This window comes from Gasterosteus aculeatus, chromosome 15, assembly GCF_964276395.1.
Source record: "Gasterosteus aculeatus chromosome 15, fGasAcu3.hap1.1, whole genome shotgun sequence".
NCBI classification, from domain to species: domain Eukaryota; kingdom Metazoa; phylum Chordata; class Actinopteri; order Perciformes; family Gasterosteidae; genus Gasterosteus; species Gasterosteus aculeatus.
The window spans coordinates 3,877,962-3,901,573 of NC_135703.1; the positions used below are offsets into that span (position 1 = coordinate 3,877,962).

The 23,612-nt window shown below is 46.8% G+C and overlaps 2 protein-coding genes and 1 long non-coding RNA gene across 5 annotated transcripts; 1 reads left to right on the top strand and 2 right to left on the bottom strand.

Annotated features, from left to right (window-relative positions):
- Nucleotides 1-2,796: 2,796 nt before the first annotated feature.
- LOC144388396 (uncharacterized) lies at nt 2,797-6,788 on the bottom strand. The gene is made up of 3 exons (XR_013452764.1): nt 6,658-6,788; nt 3,603-3,670; nt 2,797-2,928 (listed from the first exon to the last, which is right to left on the bottom strand). It is a non-coding gene; the product is annotated as an uncharacterized LOC144388396 (long non-coding RNA).
- A 3,153-nt stretch (nt 6,789-9,941) lies between these two features.
- On the bottom strand, nt 9,942-16,207 carry spint1a (serine peptidase inhibitor, Kunitz type 1 a). 2 transcript variants are annotated; one of them, XM_040198919.2, is made up of 10 exons: nt 14,743-16,207; nt 14,300-14,457; nt 14,062-14,203; nt 12,289-12,456; nt 12,099-12,146; nt 11,869-11,997; nt 11,689-11,739; nt 11,346-11,516; nt 11,065-11,124; nt 9,942-10,920 (listed from the first exon to the last, which is right to left on the bottom strand). In XM_040198919.2, exons 1-10 carry the CDS (start codon nt 15,179-15,181, stop codon nt 10,736-10,738), a joined length of 1,551 nt encoding a protein of 516 aa, XP_040054853.2. In that variant the 5' UTR covers nt 15,182-16,207; the 3' UTR covers nt 9,942-10,735. The 2 variants fall into 2 exon arrangements, with proteins under 2 accessions (XP_040054853.2, XP_040054854.2); XM_040198920.2 differs by lacking the exon at nt 11,689-11,739.
- Nucleotides 14,848-23,034, top strand: ppp1r14d (protein phosphatase 1 regulatory inhibitor subunit 14D). 2 transcript variants are annotated; one of them, XM_040198985.2, is made up of 4 exons: nt 14,848-17,989; nt 22,062-22,142; nt 22,419-22,451; nt 22,582-23,034. In XM_040198985.2, the coding sequence occupies exons 1-4, from the start codon at nt 17,810-17,812 to the stop codon at nt 22,648-22,650; spliced, it is 363 nt and encodes a 120-aa protein (XP_040054919.2). In that variant the 5' UTR covers nt 14,848-17,809; the 3' UTR covers nt 22,651-23,034. The 2 variants fall into 2 exon arrangements, with proteins under 2 accessions (XP_040054919.2, XP_077945574.1); XM_078089448.1 differs by having other exon boundaries at nt 17,304-17,989; nt 22,419-23,034.
- The last annotated feature ends 578 nt before the right edge of the window (nt 23,035-23,612 follow it).

Genomic DNA, 23,612 nt, shown 5'->3' on the forward strand with positions numbered 1-23,612 from the left:
TCAGCATGCAAATGGTTCTCGTAAAGCGGCAAGTGCAGACTTTCTCTCACTGGAGAACATTTTAGCGGCCAGTAAGAGTTGCATCAGTTTTCCGAGCAAAGGAACTTAGGACAGAACATCCCGCCGGTGAAACAAGCCCTCGCCTGTTCTCTTGTCTTCTGTCGTTTTAGACCTTTGCACAGCCGCTCCCGCTTGATTCACACTGACTCACGTGTCAAAATCCCATGAATGTGAAGTCAACGGACAATGAATCACATCTTGAATCGTCTCGAGATATTTCTCTAAACCGTACCTGCAACTACATGATCTATGACGTTCATCTGGCAAGAACATTCCTCGTTTCCGGCCTTGGCAGCTTCAAACATGACGTCACTCCCCCGAGGACAGAAAGGTAGTTTTCTTTCTTTGTGGGGTGAAAAAACAAACCAAGCTAAGTTTGTTTTTCTAACACAGAGTTAACAAGTTTTTTGGGGATATTCCTACTGGCCGTAAAGAAAACTTCCACCGCCCCTGTAACAAGCAGAAACACCCTCGTGGCTAATTGACTGATTCGTGTGTCCGCTGACAAGCGAAAGAAAAAGACAACAAAAAGTGCTGGCACTCCGGCGCCGGCACTCGAGGCGACTGGTAATCTGCTCACTCATCCGGAGCCGAGTGCACGGCGAGCGACCCCGTTTCCCCCGGGTGGATAAAGGGGGGCATCCACTCCGAGCCTCCGTCTTCAACGCCCCTCCGCCGGGGACAGGGAGGGAGGTGGTCTCACATCGATCCCAACCCCTCCCCCCCTCCCCCCCTAGCTGGCAACGGCGAGGCCATTATTGACCGCGCGAGCCGGAAAACACCGGCGGTTAGACAGTGAGCGCGACGGCCTGCGTTGATTTCTGTAGGTCGCTTCAAGGGGTTTTCTCGTTGTACTTGAGGGTGGATTTACAGCACCTGCCGCCGGCCTCTCCAGGAGCTTTTAACGCCGCGTTAATGATTAGCCGGAAGGTTGGTAAATAGAGCGCCGGGGACAGGAGAGGCCGAGTACACACGGGAAAACCGAACCCTGCATTCTCTGCAGACCGTCAAGGTCAGAGCGCAGAACGCTGGGAAGTTTTAGGGGAATTCTGCTCTTCTAAAAGTGAAAATACTGAGCAGAGTTAAACATCGAGAGGCCTTTGTAAAAAATTGTACTCGGACAAGCCAGCGGTTACAATAGCGAATATAAACGTAATGTAAACGTATTTACATCCTTGTGGATTTTTACAAAAAGCAACAGAACACAGGACGGGGGGGGAAGCACAAGATAAATTCATGAGCATGTTTCAGTGAGGCAGAATACTCAAAGTACCAAAAAAGGACAAAACTCTTCAAGAGCTCAATTTTAATCCTGTAAAACTCGCCGGCGCTGGACCCTGGACCTTAAAGGATCCAGCTGTGCCAGCTGACCTCAGTGCAGAGGCATGTGATGATCCACTTAAAAAGCTCCCCCATTAACAAGCACCGCCCCCCTCTCTCTCCCCCGCCCCTTTAAGGGCCCTTCAGCCGCTAACACACAGCAGGATTTGGATCTATTCAAAACTTACATTTCCCCTGGACAGCGAACGCCATCTGGGCCCCCGAGGGTGTGACTCCATTGTAAACTTTACCACCAATCTGACAGTCTCCCACCCAGCTGCTGTCCTGTTGGCACCTTTCTGCAGAGTCCAGTACGGCCGTGTGAAGTGTGTGTGTGTGTGTGTGTTTATGGGGGGGGTGAAGCTTCATTTAACTCACATCAAGCAGTTTATTGCATGCGTCATATCCGCAGGGTCACTTAAATATTCTTGTGCGCAACGTCAACTGGAGAAATTGTGTTGATTCAAACGAGCGTCTGAGAGGCCTTGGAGCAGGGAGCCACTAACTACTCTGGGTAATCCGCCGGGTTGGGGGGGGGGGGGGGGGGCCTCTATAGGAGGAATGCCATTGTCCGAGGCTGTATAACAATTTACATCGGAATACATCCTTTTGGGAGGGTGACGAGGATTCCGGGGCCAAACAATGAGAATGAAATACATCGAATGGAGAATCTCAACAACAATAGCAGCTACGTTACGTAGCGTTCTACATAAAGCGGAGCGCCGCTGCGGGACTCGAACGCCACATGCCATTAAAAGGCGCTCCCGTACGGGAACTCCGCTGACCGGCCCACTCAAAGACGCAGCCCTCCCGTCCCCCCACCACACCCTCCATCACACATCCACGTCAACAAGCCAATGCCCACTGGTCCGGAAAAGCTGCGGTGAATGGAGATGATCCGCCCGTCCCGCCAGAATCCCGTTAAAGCTGTACGTTGTGCTCACGCGGCTGCATTCCTGTCTGGGGGTTAAGCAGGTCACGGGGGTCTCCCCTTATCTTCTCTGGACGAGACGCTTCGTGCTGCCTCAGGTCTGCCGACGCCTGGATGCCATCGGGTCGCCGGGTTCGACCTTTTGACCCGATATATTTCACACGCGGTGATGAAAGCTTAGCGTCCGTGTAGGTTAAAATTCAAAGGGCAGAGTAACAAACAAGAATGCGTGCGAATGCGTAGCGGCATTCCAAACGCCACTGGGGGGGCGGGAGTGGGGGGCGGGGGGGGGCTGTCGACTTCTTATGAATTCAAAAGTCTTCGACGCGTTATGGAGTCCGAGCTGGAAAGGCACCACAAAAGTTTTATTGTGTATCATGAGTATGAGACAGGGAGGCTTCCTCTCCCCACGTGCATTCCTCCCGCCTGTTAACCACATCCACTCAGCATGGGGGGGTCGGAGGGGAGGGGGGGGGGGGGGGGCTCAGTCACACTTCAACTCAAACAAAATCCGTCTGAAAATGTTGAGACAGCCAGGTGGAGTTCTGTCACGCCCAGGTGATTTCTCGCTGGATATCTGAGAAGCTGTGAGAAGGTGCAGCCGGTGCAGCGTGGGCCTTTGTGGAAACACAGAGTGGCAAGTTTTAACACGGGCGGCACACGTCTTCCCGTCCCCCGTCCCCCCCCCCTGGCCAAAAGCCTCCCCCTGGCCGGAGGGACACCGCTGACACACTTGTATCCTTCGGAAGCCCGGAGCAAAATGTGTTCAGTGGCGGAGAGCCGAGGCGTTGGGGGGGGCGACCAGATACAAAATACAAAGAGGCCCTGTGTCAATGCAAGATACTGAACACTAAAATAACATGTCGTTTGAGTGGCTCCGCCGGCGCACAGGGTCAGCGCCGCCATCTCGGCCGTCGGGGGGATTTGGGGTTGACGTGCGAGTGCTCGGTGGTGGGTGGGGGGGGTTTCGGCTGTACGAAAGTGGCTGGCCGAGCTCCACGGCCCGAAACAAAGAGCCTCTCTGCCGGTCCGGCCCGTAGGAAGGGGGAGTTCACCGCTCACTCAGCTCGAGACTCGAGACCATTTCCTCTGTTCCTCCATTTCCAGCGTTTTTCCATTCACCTCCGCTGTGCTTCTGTGTTCCGTCAGTGCGACGTTATACCGCGAGGAATAACCAGACTTATTAAACCCCCCCCCCCCCCCCCTCCCCGCGATGTTATGAGACCGGTCGATTCATGGGCAGCAATTACAGGGCCGTGGGACATCCTCGCTATAATTGCGTTGATCTCACCTTCCCCCATTGGGTCCTGGTGGAGAGCAGAGTGGGACCCCTCTGGCATGGCACTGGGGCCTCTGGAGCTGATGGAACAAAAGACGAAGGGTCAAACAGGATTCAGGCGCTTCGCGTCCGGGGGCTTACGGCGCGCATCACGTGGCAAAGTGTTTCATTTTGGTGGGTTTCCATTGAGGAAAACCTTTATTTTACCCGAGTGAGCCATGCTACCGCGGTCAAATCCAACACCAAAAGCAGATGATTAACAGAAAATAATGTAAGTGTTATTTTTTATTGTTTATGTATGCAGTTGATGACAGCTTTTAACATTTTATTAAAAACCCGGCTTACATTTGTTTCACAAGCGTTCGCTCCGGTGACATCACACGTTCACCCGGTTTAATCCCTGCCTCTCAAACTCCTCACAACAAATCGACATGGACTTCCGCGCCTGAGAACTTCTCTCCCTGCGATTCCTAGTGAGCCTGCGGCCTTTTAAACATCACATTCTTCAGGCCGGCTCGATCAGAGGAAGGCGGGAGCTCTTCGGGGGGATTAGGGCGGGCAGTGTTCCTGGCGAGTTCGCTGGCCACTGCGCCGAGGCCGACGGGGCCGGGGCGATCCGAGGCCGCTGCCGGGAGGTTCGCCAATTAAGATGTGCAGGAATGCAAGGAGGAAAGTGGCGGCGCTCGATCGGCACGTTAAGACCGCTGCTTCACTGCGGGCTTCCTGCAGCTGCGCGCTGGAGAGCTTGTTTACAGGGCAAGAAGCCAGCAGCCACAGAAACAAAATGCCTATTGTGTTCATCTGACAGCAGAGAAACCAAATAAACCCAACACAGTGAATGCAGGTTCCTCTTTGGACTCCGTGGCATTCACACATGGTGACAAAATGGACCGAGCAGCCCTGCATTTCCATCTGCTTTGCCTTCAACGTGGATCTGACCTGAGGTCGATCATTTCATAGCCACTTTGAGTGCGAAAGAGGGAAGCGAAAAAAATGGTGCAACACAGATCCGTGCTCAGTCAACGCAGCACTGCCAAGACTACATTCTTGAAGGGTGAAGCCTCCTCAAACAGCCGCTGACCAATTGATCTTCAAGTGGCGAGCCGGTTTGTGTAAGTATTCATTTCGAGGATCGGGCTCAGAACTATTTTTTTTTTTTTTCAGTGAACAGCGAACCCGTAGAAATCCCTTGTTAATCCCAACTACCGTGACCTCTGAGCCCCCTCCCTGCTTTATGAGCAGACCAAAACTAATCCGTCTCTGGTCAACGAGAGGCAAGCCTGTAATGGGCTCAAGACCTAGACATGCTGTACGCGTCTGGGCCGTTGGCGAGTGAAAAGGACGGTTCGATCCTGACACATCTGGACAAAACTCAACAATCGTAACTCACTGACGTTCACCTCCCGTTTGCTGACATATGGCAATTCCAAATCCCTGTTTTTCTAGGGAGGGGGACCAGAACATTTAAAATCCTAAAGAAAACAGCTGACCACCTGTCCTTGAAAAAGCAGGCATCTCACTCAAAAAGGAGAGAACGTGGTTCCCACAGCTGATGACCGCGATACCCGCGGCATAACCCGCCCGCATGGGAATCTGCGACTTGCCCCTTAAGTGGAGACAGATGCTGAGAGCCACTCTGAGGGTTATTAAAAGAAAGACTTGCAAAGGATCCCTTCTTCAGATGGGCGGGCAAACGTAATTGTTCCTCTAAGTGCCAGGCTTCAAATTGATCCAGGCAGTCAAACCTTAAAATTCCTTCCTTTAAAACACAGCAAACGGATCATTAACGTCGTCAGATGCTCATCAAGATACAACACAGGAGACAATGTGCACCGATTCACCTACACAAACGCGTCAAAAGCCTCAAGCTTAGATAACGCGCACGGACAAACGTACCTTGAACTAAGACCTCAGGTCTGACACGTTCAAGGAAAACAGTCCTTGGGGGGGCGGTAGGGGTGGGTGGGTGATGACTATCTGGAGCCTTTTTCCCCGTTGGCGGCCTGTCATGGTTAAGCGAGAAGTGAAACCGCCGAAGCAAAGAAGAAACGAGATCGGCTCAGACATCAGCCACTTTCTCTGTCTCCTCAGGAAGGAATAAAGGGGCCACGGACGACGAGTCAGTGAGGATGTGACATCACCGGCCACTTCATCAGAGGCAAACCCGACGCTTTGGCCCAGCGTCGGAATGCAAAAAAAAGCGGGAGCGGATCTTGCCCCCTCTGTGCAACGGTTGACGGCTCACACTGAAACTCTCCTCATGCGGAGCAAGTTGATGGGGAGGAGAAGCCAAAAATAGCCCGGAGAATTCCGGCTGCGCGCTCGGCTCTCACAGTCGGAGACCAACCGGATCACGTTGCATTCACCGCCTGCACATCCCAGGCTCACGGCAATCTGGGAGCACAAGCCCCCCCCCTCTCCTGGGATGTCATCAGCCAGACAGACGCAGTGGTGACGCCGTCACTCAGGACGGATGTTTACGCTGAGAACGACTTAAACTCGACCCCTTGAGGAAGACGCTTCAGGGTCCTGCAGGCTGATTGAAATAGACAGACTCTATTTGTGCAGCGTTGGTGCTATGTTTATTTTGCAGGACCTCTGTCTCACCCTCTCACCCCGGCAGAGAATGCCTGCCCCCCCCCGACAAACAGCCAGTCTGTCGTTGCCCTCTTTCCCACATTACTCCTGCAGTTTGTCCCCGGACACACAGGCCTGAAGAGACCAACAGCTTTTCATTCACTGGGGACAACAATGAACCCTCGCGGTCGCTCTTCACCTCCATCAAATCACACAGCTTCCACAAAAGAGCGGCCCTAACGGGTGACTTCCCCCAGACACACGACATACGAGCCTCTGATTTTAGTGCGCTGCCTCTTTTGAGCGCGCCGCTTAGGCGACGAGGGATCCATCCCGAAACGACCCCACGAGGGCACCTAAGACGAGAACCACCGGGCCAGAATAGCCCCTTAATGGGAGAATAATCATTCCCTGCTGCGCTGAAAAAAAAAGGGAAAATAGACATTTTCACCTCCCAGTCAACGAGCCTTAGCCACACGGAACGGCATACCTGGCAAATACAAGCGGGCAGTGCCATCTCAAGCTGCAGATGACCAGCGGAGGCTTCCAGCGCTTTGTAAAAGTGAAAGGCAGACGACCCGAGGGCCAGCAGTCCGCCATGACGTCCCGCGGCGTTTGGAGGGGGAGAGCGGAGGACTGCCGGGGTAAAATAAGACGGCAGGCCTTCGAATAGAATTGGAGCGTACCCATTTAAAGGTGCATTACACCACATCTGCGGGCCAAGGACACCCTTGTGCCGCCGTGACGCTCGGCGAGTTCGCAATAACAAAGGCCCTGCGTCTGGCCTCACTCCAGCGTGTGGAATGTTAAAGCACGAATACACACACACGCGCTTTCAAACAGGCACGAGAGTTGTCAGGCCTCGTTTTAACTCTCACGGTGTAATCTTAGCTCTACGGCGTAAACGCCGAGAATTTATGGCCGCGTGAGATTTAGATCTTCTCTCAGCAGCAGCATCCTTATCTCTCAGCCGCTAAATGACAAAGAAGCTTAAAAGCAGGTTTTTAACCGTTACACGGCCTGCAGAGCCGAACCCGGGCCTGCATTCTGCAGCTCTGGGGATTTTACGCAGCTTCAGCATACCAAGACCAGGGAAAAGGGAAAAGGGAGGAAAGTGCCAACTCTGACATCCAAAACACACTTGGGCAGTTTCCTGTCTGGACCACCTGGAAGAGAGCGCTGTTCGTCTCATTGAGGCAACATTTATCTCCAAATACGCTGAGACGCTATTGTTTGAAAGGTCAAGTGAGGTCGGGAAGGAGAAGAAAGCGGAACTTTTCAGTGGTAACTGATTGATTTTTGCCCCATTCTTCTTCCACAGCTGGTGGGGAAAGTCATTGAGCTATGAAAAGCCCGCATTTAAAAACCCGACTGTGTCTCAATGGGGTGCTCATTAGAAGAAACAATTAGGATGGCCGGGGCACCGTAGGAAGGAGGGAACGGGATGCAGAGAAGGAGGAAATGACAAATGATTCAACGGCGGCGTGGAGGTTATTTTGTCTCACGAGTTAAATCTGACATCAATGCTTCAGTGGAAAATAATTCAAACCTCTTTTGGAAAAAAAAAAAAGAAAAAACAGTCACCAGCAGCTGATCAAAGTTCACCCAACTGGCAGCGTCCCGTTTCAAAGACAAACAGTACTTATCTGACTGCAGCTCCTTACAGTGTGTCCTGCTGGGAAATTACAGAAAAGTGCACATAGTACACAAAGTATGCAGGACCTCCGGCAAACAGCATCCCTTTTCATAACGGTCTCGTGGCTAAATTACACGGAAACAGATGTTCAGTAAGTTAGTTTAATGAGTTTTGTTTGGCTGAAGTGATGAAGCTGGTCAACTGAAGCCCCTTTTTCTAACGACGGATCTCACACGCGCCGAAACTGTCCGGTGTGTTTTTTTTGTTTTTCTGTTTGTTGAACCTGTAAACACAACATCATAATTCCCATAATAATCAAAGAAGGTGAACTGGTGTCACGTGTACCTTCCCGACGTCATAGCTAACGCTGGGTTAAGATTTGGTAAAGTTTTGCAAAGCAGTTCACGTACCGACTTCGCCGACTTCTTTCCCCCCCGACGACTTTAGTCCTCAGTGAAAAACTTTTTTTCTCTCTGCAATTCCTCGGTGTGAATCTTCAAGTTACTCGACTCTGTTGTTGTTTTCTCACATGTTAAAATCCGCGCAGACACACACGTCCCAGCGCAGGTCATCCGCTTCTACTGCGTCCAAAAAACAGCGCCGATGCAGAACCAATGCTGCGTTCAGGGACAGTCGGCGACATTGCAATACATTAGAATACATTACAATAGGTTGCATTTAGTTGTTGTAGTTCAGTTGTCGCTAAAAAGTAATAAAAAGTGTACGTAACGACGTCGTATATGACACAGTCTTCGATGTGTAGTTAGTTATTTTTTTTGAGAACGCTCAAAAAAGAGTTTATAACTTTTGAGGAGTACTTGAATGTAACAAAGGCTCGCCCATTTCTGACAGGCCAGTTTCTGTTTGTTGAGCGTCAGAGGAATTACCACATGTTAACATCTGGCCCGCATAGTTCCATTATTTCGTCCGGTATTGGATAATTGTTTTAATGGTTTAAACAAACTGCACGTTTTCCTTTTAAATTCTAAAAATAATATGTGTCCAATCCAGGTTTGTGAAAGAGCAAAACACATTTTAGTTCCGCCAATTACATTTATTATGGTCAGGTCAGTAGACTGGAGGACTCACAAAGGATGACTTCTGTGAATATATTGTGTGGATGATAATTTATGTGTGTGTGATTAAATAGAAAGGGGCGCGTTTGCTTTACGCAACCCCCTCTTTGCACCCAAATAGGCTGCGAAGAAAGTCTATATAGCCTAAATATGCTGGACGACTTCACCGAAAGTCAACACAATGTGAAGATGCAGCTGATTGTCATGAGTAAAGCTACAGATTTGTGAATTTGCCTTGTTTCAAGTCTAAAATGTGCAGCTGTGTTTCCTTAAAGCTTTACTGTAATAAAGGTTGTAATTAAGACATGGCTGTATTTGTTAAATAGTGTTTGGGTGACCCATAGTAAACTGATTTAACAATCTTGAGTTTTATGAACTAATGTCGCCACCTGTTGGTAGTGAAAAGCTTTCTTTCTAATGTGTTAGTAACTTTGGCTTATACCATGGAGGACAAAACATTAGAAATAAATGTTCTGTATTTGTTTATAACCTGTGTGATTCTCAACGTTTGTTTATGGATACATTGATTCATTTATTTCCGTATTTATTTCTACATTTCAGCATTTATTAATATATGTTTATTTATTTCAGTAAGTATTTCAGCATTTAAATATTTCTGTATTTATTTCCGCATTAATTTATACAAGCATCTAAGCATTTATTTATTCAGTATTTATTTATACATGTATTAATTTATTATTACTCATTTAAGTTATTTTATATTATACACCTAGAAAGGATGGGGAAGGAATTCCATTTAACTAGTACGTATTGCTGTACTGGATAGCAGCGCTGTCAAAACATTAATTTGAATTCTAATTAGATAAAATGTAACACCAAGAGGTATATTATATTCCATATTGTGGAAAACATGTTATATTGCATATCGTCAAAATGCAAGATCAAAAAGAACTTAAGTCACTTTCATTCTTAGTACAACATTCAATACATGTATAAATAACAAATAAAGCTGCATTCCTTAATGTGAATTTAGAAATAGTGACTAAGATTGAAGAACTTTGATAGCAGTTGTCTCAAGGTAAAAAGTCAGAGAAAAGGGCATTTTGATTTGATATATTTATTTAGACGAAACAATCCGATACTGCTAAAGTTACAGACACCTACATTATTTCATTTGTACAAACAAGCATTGAGGCGTCTTTTAAAAGGCATTAATAGCTTTGTTTAATGTAGGCATTGTACTCGTTTAGAAACATGTCTGAATAATCAAAAAAATACCTTCGTCAAGTAAAATATTACTTCCTAAAAATCCTATGATTATGTACAACCTTTTGCATTTCATGTAATTTCATGTAACATGGTTTTATAAACAGAATAAAAATAGATTTGTCAAAGTGAAAAAGCTGGCAAAAGGGATTTCCATTAAACCTAAAACAACATTCCCAAAGCGCTCACGGGGCCCACAGGAACCTAGACGCTTACTTCTAAGTAACGGACCCAGGCAGACCATGACAATTCAAGATCTAACTTTTGAAATGACTTTATTTAAAAAAAAAAAAGAGCTCTTCACTAAGAACATCGGATTGGTTAAAGGAAACATATTACGCAGAAAATATTTAGGAATTCAACCTGATTCAACGATCTCCAGTGGCGAAGCCGACTAACGGCCGTCCTTCACTGTTAACCAAAGTACAAACTGACAATTCAACACTACATAAAAGTTAAAATATGAACACATCACATTTTCATCTCTGAAGACGTTGAGGCTTCTATGTACGTACATCCGTACATGGACACAATAAAAAAAAAAAAACGCGAGGACCTGGTTTGCTCAGCGTAAGAAGACGACGACGAGGAGGAGACTAAGTCTCCAGCAACTGGAGGCGGAGACGAGCTCAGATGGGCTTGGTGGTGCTGTTGTAGACCAGGCGCTCCCTGTCCTCCAACGTGACCGGGACGGTGTTGACGGGGTCGTGGCGCCGCTGCGAGGTCTTCTTCTTACTCTTCATGAGGCAGTACACCACGATGCAGAGCAGGACGAAGATGGCTACACCCAGGATGGCGGCTATAGCTACGACACCTGCTCAATGAATGAAAACTACATGTTAAAAACAAAAAGGAAAAACGGGCCATATATGGAGCTGTACAGCGTTTTATAATCACAAGAAGGTATTATTTGAGCTTCGGCTTTAGTCTCGAATGAGCAAATGAAAGGAGAACATACCTGTATTTCCAGTAGTCAGACCGTTTGGGGTGGTCTTTTGTTTGGCAAATACGTCGTTTCCTGCAATAAAGACAAAGCGGGTGTGATTTTTGAATTATTATGTGCCATTAAAAGAAGTATTTCTTTCTCATGAAAACCACAATGTAAAATGACTGGACAGTTTAATTCACCAGTTTGAAAACATCTGTAAAATGACGAAAATGGGAGTAAAGCCTAGTTTATATTTCTCCGTTTCCAGAGCGACGCAAGGAAACGCAGACGCGGCAGCCTTAAAAACCCACCTGTTACCCCACGGCACATTCGAGCGCAGACCTCCTCGGTGTCAAATCGGTTGTTATTTCCTTGGCAGCCACCGTAGTTGAAGGGGAGGCAGTGCTCCTGGAGGGGGTCGTAGTACCACTTGGTCAAACTGTCCCTGCAGGTGCCGGTGTCTGGAAGCTCGGTGCAGCGCACTAACGGGGGGGGGGGGGAAGAAGGGGCAGTCAAGGTGAGATTTTAGGCAGTTGAGAAAGAAATGGCAAAAATAACAAATCCCAGGTGACAAAAAGCCTGACAGACAAGAGGTTTGAAAAGCAAAACAGAACAAAAAAAATAAAATAAAAACAAAACAAAAAAAAAAAGGACCTTTTTGTTCATCCACTGGAATCTGCAGCAGAATCCGAAAATTGTTCTCCACTAATAAGGACACATGACATAATCCAAGTTAGTCTAGTTGAGCGTTTTTTTATATTTCTTTTTTTATCATTGCTGCATTTGCATCGGCCTGTATGAAAGTGAATCCTAGTTGGGATAGTCGGCGCTCACAGTCATTGCACGTCTGCTCATCCGAGCCGTCGCTACACTGCGAAATCAAGTCGCACTCCAGGCCCGGAGCCAGGCAGCAGCCGTTTGCGCAGGTGAACTCCCCGTCTGCACACTCGACGCCGCATTTTTCTGGTCGTGGCACAAGGACCGAGGGGCATTGTCACAATCCTCACAAACGTCAACATTTGAATTGTGTGGGACGGTAAAAATGCGCCGCAGCGTCCTCCTACCTGGAGTCTCAGGAATGGGCAAAAGTCTTCCACCTTTACCAGATTTTTCTGAAAAGTAACAAAAATCAATTACAGTTCAATCGTTTGTTGAAAATGGATAACAGTCAATGACTTGATTTCTTCGACTGCCGTTCATTTAATGTTGATGTCTCAGAGATAATTAAAGTACAAAAGCTCCGGTCACAGATACCTGAGCTGCTGCAGGCTTTGGAGCACTCCTCCTTAGAGAGATAGTTGTTGAGATTCGGGCGGCAGCCCCCGAACGTGAACTCCTCACACTTCTCCGAGGCGGCGTTGTAATGCCAGCGAGGGAAGGAGCCACGACACGGCCCGACCTTTGGCGGAACCATGCAGTGGTCTGGTAGCACACAGAATAAAACACGGTGGGGTTTGGTTCACAGTTAATAGGCACTCGGGTAAGTGCAAAGTTCACATGTGGGAGAAGTTTGATTTTTTTTTCCCCCCGTGATGTCACGTGCACGATTTAGCTCAAAATACAGGTATGAATGTTCTCCTGGGTACTGCGTGGAAAATGCAGATTCAATGTATGAGATTAATTCATGAGAAGTGACACTGCAGCAGGCACCACTTCCTTCTTTTGTCGTCGTCTCGTGAGCCGACAGACAGAACTACTCTCTGGATGAGTTGGTTTGAGGTTAGAGGCGGCGATGGTTGCCTGCGTGTGGTCAATGATTCACGTCCTAAGTGAAACCAGACTTCTCACGTACACTGCGGCCATTTATGCCAACTGCAGAATCACAACTGCGAGCAATCGCTTCATCACCACGTCCGCCTGGCATCCAGGGGCCCTCATTTCAAGCCCCCTCATTGTGGTGTAAATGACGCAGCATTGACGTGTAGGCCCGTGCATACTGTAGCACATTGCTCACGCTCTCCGTGACACCGGCTGTCAATCAATAACCGAGCCGCTGGAGTAGTCAAGAGCTTTTTTGTCCTTCAGTCATTCAAATCAACGAGCCGTAAATATGCAGCCACGGAGTTTAAAGAGCTTTTGAACGAGATATCTGGGAGAGAAGGATTAACAGCGGTGGGTGAAGTGTTGTTTGTGTAACCCAAGCTGGAACCAGAGAGACCGGTTCTGTTGGGGGGGGTGGGGGGGGCGGCACACGGGGAGCAGTGCAACTTCCCCGATCACTTCAGTTTGCAGTAGAAACTAAATTTGCCAAGAGAGCTTCGCTGCGGCTTTTCTTGTGTTTGAAAAAGGGAAGCGAAGGCATCCACGTGAAACAAAGAAAGACATTACTTTTACACAAAAAAGCCTCGCCGCCACTTAATTCCATATATAATTAATTAATTTAGAATTGTTAAAAAAAAAATTTTTTAAAAAGAGACTAATCTAATCCAATCGTCTAAATCACATGAGCCTTTAGCTTCTATCTTCACGGTTTCGTTATTCAGTTCCAGAGAATCTAGTTGCGCATGTTGAGACAGGTTTCCAAACAATGCTGGAAAAAAAAAAAAAAAAAAAAAAAAAATACTCAGTCACAACCTGTTCTCAACACTACAATTTTAAAATTTGATTGTGTGAAAATATATATACACACACTACCATACCAATAATTTCTTTAAAGAAGGTTTATGGGAGTTTATGAAGCCATTTAAAAAATGCTGAGAACCATCCTCTCAGCATTGTATTTACATTAAATCCAATGCAGGAGACATTGAATACGGTGGACACACGACTTGTGTTTACTGCTGAAATTAAACTATTTATTCTGCCAAAAAACAAAACATGAGCCCATATCTGCAGAGAAACTAGAAAAAACCATGTCATCCGGTTCTCATGTTAAACAAAGACTTGCACACTCTAATGGTATGCATGTTTCGGCACACAAGATAAAAATGTTTCAAATGCTTTCCAAGTAAACGCGACAGACACCGACGTCCTAAAATCAACGAATGACCATGTTGAGTTGCGCTGAAGCTCGGCCCAGATACTCACGTTCGGACTGCTCGGGGGTCAGGACCAGCACGGTGACTTTGGTGGTGTCCGACTGGCCGATGGAGTCCGTGACCGTTAGCTGGAACTTGTACACCCCAGACGTCAGATTGGAGACGGCGATCTCGTCGTCAAAGCCGGTTTTCTAGACGCCACAGACGGACAGCTTTCATTTACCGGCTTCTCCACAAAGGATGATGATGATGATGATTGTTATTAAGATCACGGCGCGTTTCCTCACCTCAATGACTGCAAAAGGGTAACTAGTGAGCATTTTCCACTGGAAAGTTAACTCCTTGTTGTCATCGGCGCTCGCCATGCCGTTCAACCTCACAGTGTCCTGAGGTTGGACCACGCGATCCGGGCCTCCGTTGGCCATCGGGGGCCGGTCAGCGGCTCCTGGAGAGAGACCATGTGACAGGTGAGCAGAGAGGTCACACCTGGACTGAATATCGGTGTTCAGGGGCCACAATGAGCTGACGTGTGTGAACGGGCCCATTGGGGGTTTCTGCCTCCAGGCTGTTTTTTTTTGTATCTGAGCCCTAAATAGGTCAACCTCACATCTTTGTATGTAGGACATACCACTGTTAGTACGACCCCGAACTCAAGAGGCCTAAACCACAACTCTTTTTTTAATTATTTAAAAAAACAAATCACTAGTTTTAAGAGTTTTACTTGACTTACTTCTCGCGTCCACTGCCAGGTAACTCTCGTAAACGGAGTCGAGGATGGAACTGATGTATCCCGTCTTGCGGAAGAAGCGGCAGGCGTACTTCTTGTTGTAGACGCAGTCGAAGAGGAAGCAGGACTTGACGGCGCCCTCCTCGTCGCCGCGCTCCATGAAGGCCACATTGCACTCGGGGTCCTTGCAGCAGGCCGCCACGCAGTCCCGCTGGCGGGTCAACGGCGGCGACGAGATGAACGTGGCCCCGTCCTTCACGGACTCGTCGGCGTCGAGGACGAAGTCGTCCCGGCCATTCTTGAAGCGCGCGAGACACGTCTGCCCGGCGTCCTGCGCGCGGGTCGATTCCAGCAGCAGGAGCAGCAGCAGCAGCAGCGGCGGCGGCGCGAGCAGCGGCCGGAGCGCACGCGCTCCGCGTTGTCCCCCGCGGAGGGAGCGCATCGCGAGGGCCCGGGGTAAAGACTCCCACGCGGGTACAAATCCAGAGGTCAGCGGTTCTCGACGGTGGTGAATAAAAATACGAACTTCTTGTCGAACCGAAAAAAGGAGATTTTATTCTTAATTATTTTTTTTCTTCTTCCTTCCTTTGATGTGCGTCGGTCGGGCCGCGCGTTGCTTCTCCTCTCCAACGTTTTCCCTTCGAGCTCTGCTACGCGTCCAAAAACGACTCACCTAAATTCCGCGGAAGCGCCGATCCGACCCTTAACGACTCTGAAACTGTTTGGTGTCGAAATAAAAGCCACCGCGACCGACGACATTACACAGGTGCGTCACCTGTGTGATTCAGGAAGTGAAATTCCACTCCTCGGATGCCACTCCCTTGTTCTCTGAGCGGCTCAAACAAGAGCCTAAAGCGCCACTGAAATATCCGGGTTGTTTTATACCGCGACAGAGGAAACGGCCCTTTACACGCGGACATGTCTAGTCTTACATTGTTTAGTGTTATCTTAACTGTTAAAAATTGTTTTATTTTCTTATTGGTTTGCCAACTTTTTATTAGTGTGCTGCAAAATTGGTACACTTGTTAGGGAGAGGATTGAAGGTGATCTACAAACTTCTACAATTAGCAAATACCTCTTTTTCTGTTGTTAATGAGGCTCCTGGAGTTCTCCAATGAATAAGTAATAGTTGAAACTACAAATGGTACACAACAGTCACAGCTAGTAGAGGACAATATGAGTATTTACCCACTAGGTTACTAAAACATAGTCTACAATTACCAGATACAATATAATCAAATAATCGAAGGCAAAATAAAGTGTAAATAAATGTGTTATTTACTTCAGTATCAGAAGACGTTATCTGTTTATCACGTGGCCAACAGCGTTAAACCACACAAACTAAAGAGAAAGAAGGAGCTCAGATAACCTCTGGTGGTAATATGAGCTCATGAAAACATTTACATCCAGTGTTCAGACATGAAGAGGGAGTGTTGTGGCTTTGTGGGTCCTCGGCCTTTATTCCAGGAGGTGGCAGTATGATCACGTCCGCAGACGAAGAAGCTGAAACTTCCAAATGATTTTTCTCAAAATATTGTCGATTTTCCTTTTCTCCCATTTAGAATAATCATTTAATCCCCTGTGTTTTTAAGTAGCACGGAGCACAATATTCTTTTTCGCAATGGAGCGAGTATTTATGATTCATGCACTGAGTCATCCAATTCTCATGTGATGAGTCAGTCGACAATTAAGTCTACAGGAAGCAGAAAATGTTATGAAATCCAGCTGAACTGTTTGGCTGAAGAGGCATATTCAGCACACCGATTGTTTTAAAAATAAATTAAAATAATACTTAGTAGTATCCATAAAGTCTGCAGTTTCCTCACATCTCCATGGATCGGGAGGGGAGGATAAAACAGAAAAGGTCAAGCTCATTAACGGCCCACGCGTTCCATCGAATGCTCCGCCTGGCCGAGTGCGAGGAGCATGAGACGTGATGAATGAATTTGTTTGTCTGGAAAGTGGAGCCGCGAGAGGCTCTCAATAATTCAGTGTTTGTAACAGACGGTGCATCAGTGGGTGCACATGCAGCAGCTACGGCTGACTGATGGTCCCTGCCAAAAAAAACAAAAACTGAGCCCCATTATTCATACGGCAATAGGACCCGTGGAAACTCGTTGTCGCCGTGGTCTCGACTGGTAGAAACTGTGAAGTTTTGATGGTGGGTTTTATGTGGCGTTGCTGATTCACAATTCACATTTCCCTTCGGCCATAAATAGTGCTTCCCTGCTCATCCATCATTCATTTGTGTGTAACCGAGGCCGTCAGTTTGACTTCAAGGCTTATTAAACGTGCACCTGCCTAATGCCCGCTATGAAGGCCGAGGCAGCTCTCACACCACAGGGCTCCTGGCTCACCGGTCACAGGGACCCAGCTGTTTGCAGGTACCGGAGCCAGAAACTAGACCCAAAAAATACTTTGGTTCCTGTTACTGAGTGAATATTAGGAAACGTGTGTGTGTTGGTAAATGTTTCTGATGATAAGCACATCTACAAATCGTATGACTGCAGACAAAAGAGCACCCTAATTGCTATAGTTTGTGATATATTTTATATTCAGTAAAACTTCTAGCACAACTCCTGACGTGTTGCAGATGCCCTTTCACACCTTCTCCAGTTTTTTTTTTTTTATTGCTGCAATTGAACTGTGCTCTCTCATCTGATATAACACGAAGAAAGAGAGCCAAAAGCAAACACACCTTATAGAGTGCATGTGCACACGCGCAAATACTGAACAGCCTCACACACACACATGCACACAGAGGCGTATCTCATTACCATCTTCATGATAGTGCAGCCGGTGGGTGTTGCTAGAGGAGGAGGAGGGGAGGAGAGCAGGGCAGCAGTGAGCTTCAGAGAGGGAGAGAGTCGGCGTTACAGAGCGCAGACACTCAACCAGAGAATAGGAGATACGCGTGGGAACAGCAGCACGCCGGACACAGCAGGGTGTGCAAAGCAAACGCGTGGGTCTGTATCTGTGTGTGTGTGTGTGTGTGTCTGTGTGTGTGCGTGCGTGTGTGTGTGTGAGCTCACAGCGTTTCAAACGGTTCCCCCGGAGGCCGTGCACAGCCATGGCGTCGGAGCCCAGCGCCCAGTCCAGGGTGATGTTCCAGTCGGCGGACAAAACAGAGGAGCCGGCGCACCGCAAGCTGGGCAAGCTGACCGTCAAATACAACCGCAAGGACCTGCAGAGGAGGCTGGACATCGAGGAGTGGATCGACGGGCAGCTGCACCTGCTGTTCGACTGCGAGGTAGGGCAGGGCCGGGTCTGCGTGGGCACGCACCCGGGGGCCGGGTGCCCTGAGGATGAGGCGAGGGGAAGGAGCAAGGGTGATACTGATCTGTACCTTAAAGAGGGGGAAGGGGGGGGGGGTATCTGTCCCTAACCCCGAAGACTGGAAGGCAAGCAGCTTTGCTTCATAGATGCAATTTTTGGCACTAAGTCCTAATGTGTCATTAAGTAGGTGCCATATTCCAATATGTAATAATAATGATGATGTCATCCGGAAGCATTTTTAAGCGGTTTGCAACCGTGGCATTGACCTATGTCCCTTAAAACGTGGGTGCCATATGGCTATAAGTGATGTAGATGTTCAGAAGTTGTTTTTATGAAGGTGAATAGATTCAATGATCACTGACCTCAGGGGAGGAAGTAATAATGAGGTGTAAAAGAGCAAAAGTAACACAACAGTAGCCCAGTAAGTAATAATTAAATGCCGGAGAAAGCATCAAAAATTATGGCCATGGGTATTTTTATTTTGAAATGCACTCCACATGTTGCAGTTTTTACCTTTATGTCTTCTTTTTACGGTCTGTGTGTGTTGTTTCTTAACACGTTTTCATTTGCAGAAAAGAAGCCACATATACATGAGGATGTCAATGATGACAGTGATTAGATATGTAGGTTGTATTTACACAAGCGTTATGTAAAAACAACAGATTTAATGTGGAAATGTGTCCGTATTATTTCAGTAGTTTCTTTAATTAATGGCCTTTTTGCATAGATGGGGTTTAATATCTGCAGGGGATCACGTAGAGGCAGCTTCCCCTCTCTCTCTCTCTCCTGCGCGACAGAGAACAAACACAGCAATACAACCATCATAACTGCTCATGTACGGTGGGATGCAATCCAATTATGTCAGAGGCTCCGTATTGATTTGGTGGGCATCCTCCGAGGGGAAACCATGGCAACAGATGTCTCATCGCCCACATGAGGCAGCGCGGCACCGTGGAGTAAGTGGTGTCTGTTGAGGAGCCCGAGCCTCCTCGCGACGATTCAGATGTGATGACAACGCCGCTTCCGTTTCATCGCTGAGGCGACAAGAGACAAACTGTTTCAGGTTTCATTGTTGAAGAACACACAGAGACCCCCTGGGTGCAGACGACCTGTAGCCACGTCTCCCTTGCGTCCCCTTACGCTGCCAGAGACACCCTTTCCTTTGGTATTTACAAATGCTACATCCGCGTCTCTTTTTCAGGACCAGTAGGTTATGAAGGACTGTCTGCATGGGCATATTTCAAGACATTTTAATATTGAATACATACACATTTCATACTGTGCAAAAATATGTCTCACCACAAAACTTATCCCTTAAGCTTTATTCCATTTACACTTGTGCCCCAGGGTAAAAACGTGCTAATATACCATTTACCAGCGTAAAGCAGAGCATGGAATAATGTCGTTAGTGGAAACCAGGACATGAGAAAAGAGTTCTGAAGTCTTTCTTTGTGCTCCTTTGATGTTGTCCCAGAAACGGGCACATTTGCAGTAATTGGCCTTTCGTGTTCTGGTTCCAACATAATCCAATAAGAGAGATAATTGCACAGCACAGATGGCGGATGAGCCGCATTCACCTGAACTATTGGATCCCAGCACGGCCGATAAGATGATGAAAGATACAATAGCCTTTGATTTAATCATGGTTGAATTTGACTTAAGAGACGTTCCTCTCATGTACGACTTTACCAATTAAAGTCTGCATCTTCTCTCTCTCTGAACATGAGTGTTTTACCTCCTACTGAGCTTAACTGACCCTTTGCATAAGCCACTTGTATGGATCAGTTGTGGCTCACCCACGTGCACCGCCTAGTGCCATGCATTTTGCATTTGCTCAGGGGAAGGTCACTCGTTTGCTTCTCAGAGTCTTCCGCGTGGAAGCATTTTACCGTCAGTCCGCTGTGTCACTACCTGAATTATTTAGATGCATCTCTAATTCATACAAGCGCTGTCTCGGCCTGCAGTCGGCGCCTACTTGGCAAACTTCACACCTTTTGAGAGAAAATAAACTAAAAAGAGAGGTGTGACAAACACCTTTCAGTTAAACGTGGAAAGGTTGATTTTTGTGGCATTGGTGTGAAGTTAACGGATATTTTGTTTGTGTGCAGCTGGTGCCTCCACCAGGAAAAGGGAAGGGTCTGATAAGCCAAACAGGCACAGGCCTCTTTGCCTAACAGCTGGATTTCCTGGGCACGTTTTCCTCAACATTATCATTACGAACACATCTGTGTGGTCTCCAACCAGATGTTTTGTTGTAGTATTTTCCAAAGCCATGGGTGAGCGAATATCATAACACTTCCATGTAATACACATGTAGAAAATTATAGGACTGTAAACAACCTTTAAAGCAATAGTTACATCTTGAGATAAATTCACCTATTTGCTCTTTGGATGAAAATCCCTCAGAGTCTGAATATGAAGCTACATCCGACCGGTTAGCCTTAGCGGAGCATGAGCATGTTGGGACGTCCTTCCATTAATGTTTATTATCATTTAAAATGTGCTGAGTGGAAAAGTGGGAGAGTGAAGAAGGGTCACCACTATCACTATGGGTCATCTGCTCAGCAAATGCTTTAGAAACTGTTTTACAACGGCCATGAATACCAATACTTTGAAATAAGGACATATGTACAACAAACCTGAATCAAGTAAACATTTCTTAAAAATATATATTTTTTAAATGATCATGCAAGCCTAATTACTGAAATTTCATTTTCAAACCAAAGACGTTTTTGACCTCAAGATACTGATGAAACCTTCCAACCCTTCAGTGCAAAGAAGGACTTGAATAACTAAAATATTTTATAGCAAAATTAGTTCCCCAAATGGATAGTTGCATGTCAAAAAGGTAAGAAGAATATTCTCCATTATACATCTAATATTTGAAATAACTACTTATTATGTGAGCTGCTCTAGCGTCGAGTTCGCTCAGGACCTGCAGAGCGTCCATTTGAAGCTCCACCATGGACCAAGCCTTTACAAAAAGCATCCAGACCTGCGTGTTGCACACATCAGCGGAATCACACCAGGTCCAAACTGGCAGCGTGTATCAATTAGAGAAGGCACAGGGGACGCTGAAGACGGGCCCATCTATGCGGCCACTCAGCACTTCCACATTGATTTGCTCTGTCCTCAACCAGAAAGCAGTGTGAGCCTCATCCTCACCAACCATGAAAAACTACCCAACCGGAAAATATTCCTCTTAAAAAGAGGCCCCGCTTGTCAAAATTGAGTGTGCACCTGCTGACTCTATGTATTTTTATCTTTATGGATTGAAGCACAGTTCTTTCCCTCTGAAAATGTAGTTAAAAAGGTGAGGGTGGGTGCTTGTGATATAATGCTATATTTGCTTTTTAGAACTGACGGCTCTGTGCGCTTTTTTTGTTTCCCTCCAATAATTACATGAGCGCTGATGGCGACCGTTGTTTAGTTAAGGCTATTTTAGAACAATCAGTTTGTATGGATTTAGTGACATTTCAAATGAATATTGTATATATTAAGGTGTGTAGTGTCCTTCGATTGGTATTTCAGCTCACAGCGAGAGGAACAAATAAACTGTAAATAATCTCTGAGCAACGGCTGAGATAAATGCCAGCTGGGTAAACCACCCATAAAATGTAGCAGCGTCGCGTTGCCAGTAGACCCCCCCCCCAGAGCCCTTTTCGCCTTCACGCCTCGCTGCACTTCAGCGTTTATTGTTCTGCAGATCACCATCATCAATCCCATCATTTTCATAAGAAACAATTACGGAAGACACGTGTTTATTCTTACCACAACAATACAGACAACGTTAATTCGAGAGGCCCTCTTCCCGTAGAAGTCTGGTGCCAACTAATCGACTGCATCGATTGCGCTTCAATGAAAATCCCTGCCGTGTTGCATCACATCTTACTGCTGACGCTCAGTGGTTAGTGGTTAGTCTCACCACTTGCTTAGTGAAAGCCCGGCCAGAGGTTGACGTTGTAGCTTTTGTATGCATGCAGAAAAAACAAGTTGGGAGAAATATGGTGACGATAATGAACATTTGTGTCTCTGTGCTGTTAAAGGAGGAAGAGATTCCAGAGCTGGAGATCGACATAGACGAGCTCCTGGAGCTGACAGACGAGGGACAGAGAATCCGTCTGCAGGTGAGAATTAACAAACGGACGTAAAAACAGACATCGTCGTCGACAGTTATTTCTATATTCAGTCATTTATTTTTCAAACAACACAGTCCCAGAAATCCAACAGTCAGGCTGAAGAGTTTCGACATACATACTGTGTGTATGTACTTACTGTGTGTAAGTGTTTGCAATGTGGGGTAAAAGCTTAACAAGCACTTGAACCTTTGCTGGAACTCGCAAAACAATTGCTCAATGTTGCCCCTGAGGATATATCTGTTGTTTTTTTCTTTTCTTTGTTAGGAGCTTTTGCATGAATGCGGAAAGCCAAAAGAGGTGAGACCAATTAAACTTACGCAATACCGGACACAAGCATATAAAGACAGTAAACTGTTTGATAAAAGAGGTATCGCTTGATTACCAGTTCACTGCTTAGTGTGTAATTGCTGCTGCGACTTCCCTTCAGGACTTTATCAACGGGCTGCTCTACAGGATAAAAGGTCTACGCAAGATGTCAGGTTCTTTGAAGAAATGATTACAGGTCAGACAAAGAAATGAGACAATGTGGAGCCTCTTACCCGGCCATCTCTCCATCTCCATGCATCAAGTGTACCATGTGAGTGGGACTCCTCCTGTCCTCTGCCCCCCCCCCCCCCTCACCCGTCTCGGGTCAGCATAGGTCTTAACTCCCGAGCAGTCGGCTTTTGAATGGACTTATAAAATTATTTCACTTGAATTGCCCGGCTGCTATAACATGTTGTCTCCCATTAACGCACATGTGGTAAAAGTTGTACTATTACTCCGAGGGACTGCCTTTTTGTGTAAGGCTGTACATTTTCGGTTGCCTATTTGATGTACATAAATATTTTTGTTCCGATAACAGTGTCTCGAGTCAAAATAAAATGGAACATTTTCAAGAGAGGGCTGTTGATGACTTGAAGGTTGCATCTGGTTCCCCCACAAAGTACCATCAGGCATCATTCACTCCACACGTACAAATAAATATTGACTTGTACATTACACCCATTGATTTAGAGAACCAAATAAACTGTTAACAGAGTTACTCTTTATTGCTAAACCTTATTTGCCTTTAAAGAAGTGTTATATGTCCTACTGTCTCCAGGCGACTGGAAGACGTAAGTATAGCCGTCAGCGTGTCCTTCCCGGGAATACAAGCTTCCATTATCCGGCGTAAATCTTTCAGCAGACGGATGCAAACAAAGGAGACGTTGACATGTCAAATGTAGGAGTAAACACAGTGGAATCAGTAGCAGCAACGTCCATTAAGTAAGCGTCCATTATCCTCATCCATTTCCTGTTTGCGGTGCGTGTGCGGCGCGGCCAGACAAGCAAAACACAGAAACGGCCCCCACGCAAACCTTAATGGAGTAAAGCCCCCAGAGGAAGGTAATTATTTCCCCTCAGTTTGCTTGACAGTAATGCACGCTGACGAAACCGCTCTCCGGCCCTCTCCCTGTCATACGCAGAGGGTCTGAG